At 34.9% G+C, this 2,301-nt stretch overlaps 1 protein-coding gene across 1 annotated transcript; it reads right to left on the reverse strand.

Annotated features, from left to right (window-relative positions):
* Positions 1–339: 339 nt before the first annotated feature.
* Positions 340–1,380, reverse strand: LOC144376632 (olfactory receptor 5T7-like). The gene has a single exon (XM_078044884.1). The coding sequence runs from the start codon at positions 1,288–1,290 to the stop codon at positions 340–342; it is 951 nt and encodes a 316-aa protein (XP_077901010.1). The 5' UTR covers positions 1,291–1,380.
* Positions 1,381–2,301: the final 921 nt, after the last annotated feature.

Here is a 2,301-nt window from a genome sequence, read left to right on the forward strand (position 1 = left end):
TCAACACAAACAATATAGTCCATACTTTATAATTTAGGCAGAAAACATTATACGGAATATTGAAAACTACATAAATAAATTCAAGTTTGCTTTGAAGTTTTGGACATTTCACTTAGTATCAGCATGATGTATATACATATGTGTATACAAATTTAAGTATGAACATAGCAAAAAGGAAATAGATGATTCTACACTTAGAACAACACAAAACACAAATGACCATTATTACTATTTCAAATGTCCACACATAGTAGAATCACATCAATACAAGGAAACAAATATTTTCAGGAAATCTGTGGTATTGTCAAACGTGTCATTCCCAATTTGTTTAATGAATGCCTATTGAGAAAAATAGAGTTTATTGATAGGCCAAATATTCCCAAACACTTTCTGCATTCCTGCTTTTACATCTTTGTTCCTCAAACTGTAGATAAGGGGATTCAACATGGAAATAAAAGTGGTGTAAAATATTGAAACTACCATGTCATGCTCCAAAGCATAGTTGGATGTTGGTCTTACATAAATGAATACAGCAGTGCCATGAAAAATGCACACGACAGTTAAGTGAGAGCCACATGTAGAAAAGACTTTCCTCTTTCCTTCATTAGAGTGTATTCTCAGAATAGCCAACAGAATGAAACCATAAGAGATCAGGACAATTAGTATAGTACATATCTCAATAGAGCCAGCAAAATAGAAGAGCAGAAGCTGGTTGGGGCGAGTGTCAGAACAGGAAATTGCAAGGAGAGGAGGGATGTCACAGAAGATGTGGTTGATTATGTTGGATCCACAGAAAGACAGGCTGAAAGTGGCTGTGGTGTGTGTTATAGCATGCAGAATTCCACTAACAAATGAAGCCACAATGAGTGGCACATAGACCCTGGGTGACATGCTTACTGTATATAGAAGTGGGTTGTAGATGGCCACATAGCGATCATAAGCCATGGCAGCCAAGAGAAAGCACTCTGTGGTTCCACAGGTTACAGCAAAAAACATCTGGGCTGCACAGGCACCAAATGAAATGGTTTTCTCCCTTGACAAAAAGTCTACCAACATATTTGGAGTGATAACAGAGGCATAGAAGGCATCTATGGAAGACAGTACACTCAGAAAATAGTACATTGGGTTGTGCAGCCGGGAATCCCCAATGACCAATAAAATTAGTCCTAAATTTCCCATGAGAGTAAAAATGTAAATTGCTAGAAACAGGAAGAAGAAGAAGATCTGCAGCTCAGGATTGTCAGTGAAGCCCTTCAACACAAATACAGCTACTTCAGTGACATTCTTCATGCTGAAGTCTCATGGAACACACTTGAAGATGACCAAAAAATGACAGGTGATTACTAGGAAAGAATGAACAGCACTGTGACTAGAATGAACATGAACCATGATCAATTATGTACAATTTTTTTGTGTGTGTGGGTGAACAATGTATAATTTCCAAGCAGCAGAGTAGAAGACAATGTAAATCAATTGTTCATGCCAGTCACTGCAGAAGCATGGGAAATTTATTGGTGTTCATACAAGAAGGATATTATGTCATTTTAAAAAGTAATCATATCAACTGGTTAATATACAACTGAGTTGCAGTAGGCCTTTTTTTTAAAGCACATTAGTGCAAGAACTGAATAGCTAAAAAAACCCCATATATTTGATATCTACATACTGGAGATATGTCAGCACAAATCCTTGTACAGAATCAGAATTCTATAGCCTTTCAACAATTGAATAAAATTATTTCATATAAATTCCTCATCTATATTATCAGAACACTAATTACTTTTAAAGGTTTGCAGAAATATTTAGGGATGAATAACTATTGAGGAGGTGCTTAAGTAGGTAGTTTTGAGAGAGTATTACCTGCGGCTAATTATTATTAAATCATACTTAGGATTTTGATACTTTTTCTGTGCCCACACTTTATACTCCTAAATTCTTTGTTTTTAACTAGGGATTGAATACAGGGTTATTTAACCACTGAGCCACATCCCAGCCCTTTTTGTTTTTTATTTGATATAGGATATTTCTAAATTGCTTAGGGCTTGACTAATTTGTTGAGGCTGTCTGTGGAGTTAAGATTCTCCTGCCTCATTCTCTTGAGTTTCTGAGATTACATTTGAATCCCTCTGCACCTGGCTCCTCTATTATTCTTTAGAGAATAAACCACTTTTTGAAATGAGTGATAAAATAAAATATATTTGAAAATTACCACAAATCCTATTTTCTTTTGATTTATAAATTATATTTCAACTATAATCTTCTAAAGACTGACATTTATCCTAAATAACAAAAGAAATATTA

The sequence above is a fragment of the Ictidomys tridecemlineatus genome, chromosome 4 (assembly GCF_052094955.1).
Source record: "Ictidomys tridecemlineatus isolate mIctTri1 chromosome 4, mIctTri1.hap1, whole genome shotgun sequence".
In the NCBI taxonomy this organism is placed as follows: Eukaryota; Metazoa; Chordata; class Mammalia; order Rodentia; family Sciuridae; genus Ictidomys; species Ictidomys tridecemlineatus.

What these genes read in the sequence shown, in the direction of transcription:
- LOC144376632 (XM_078044884.1), bottom strand. Translation starts at nt 1,290, where the DNA reads ATGAAGAATGTCACTGAAGTAGCTGTATTTGTGTTGAAGGGCTTCACT.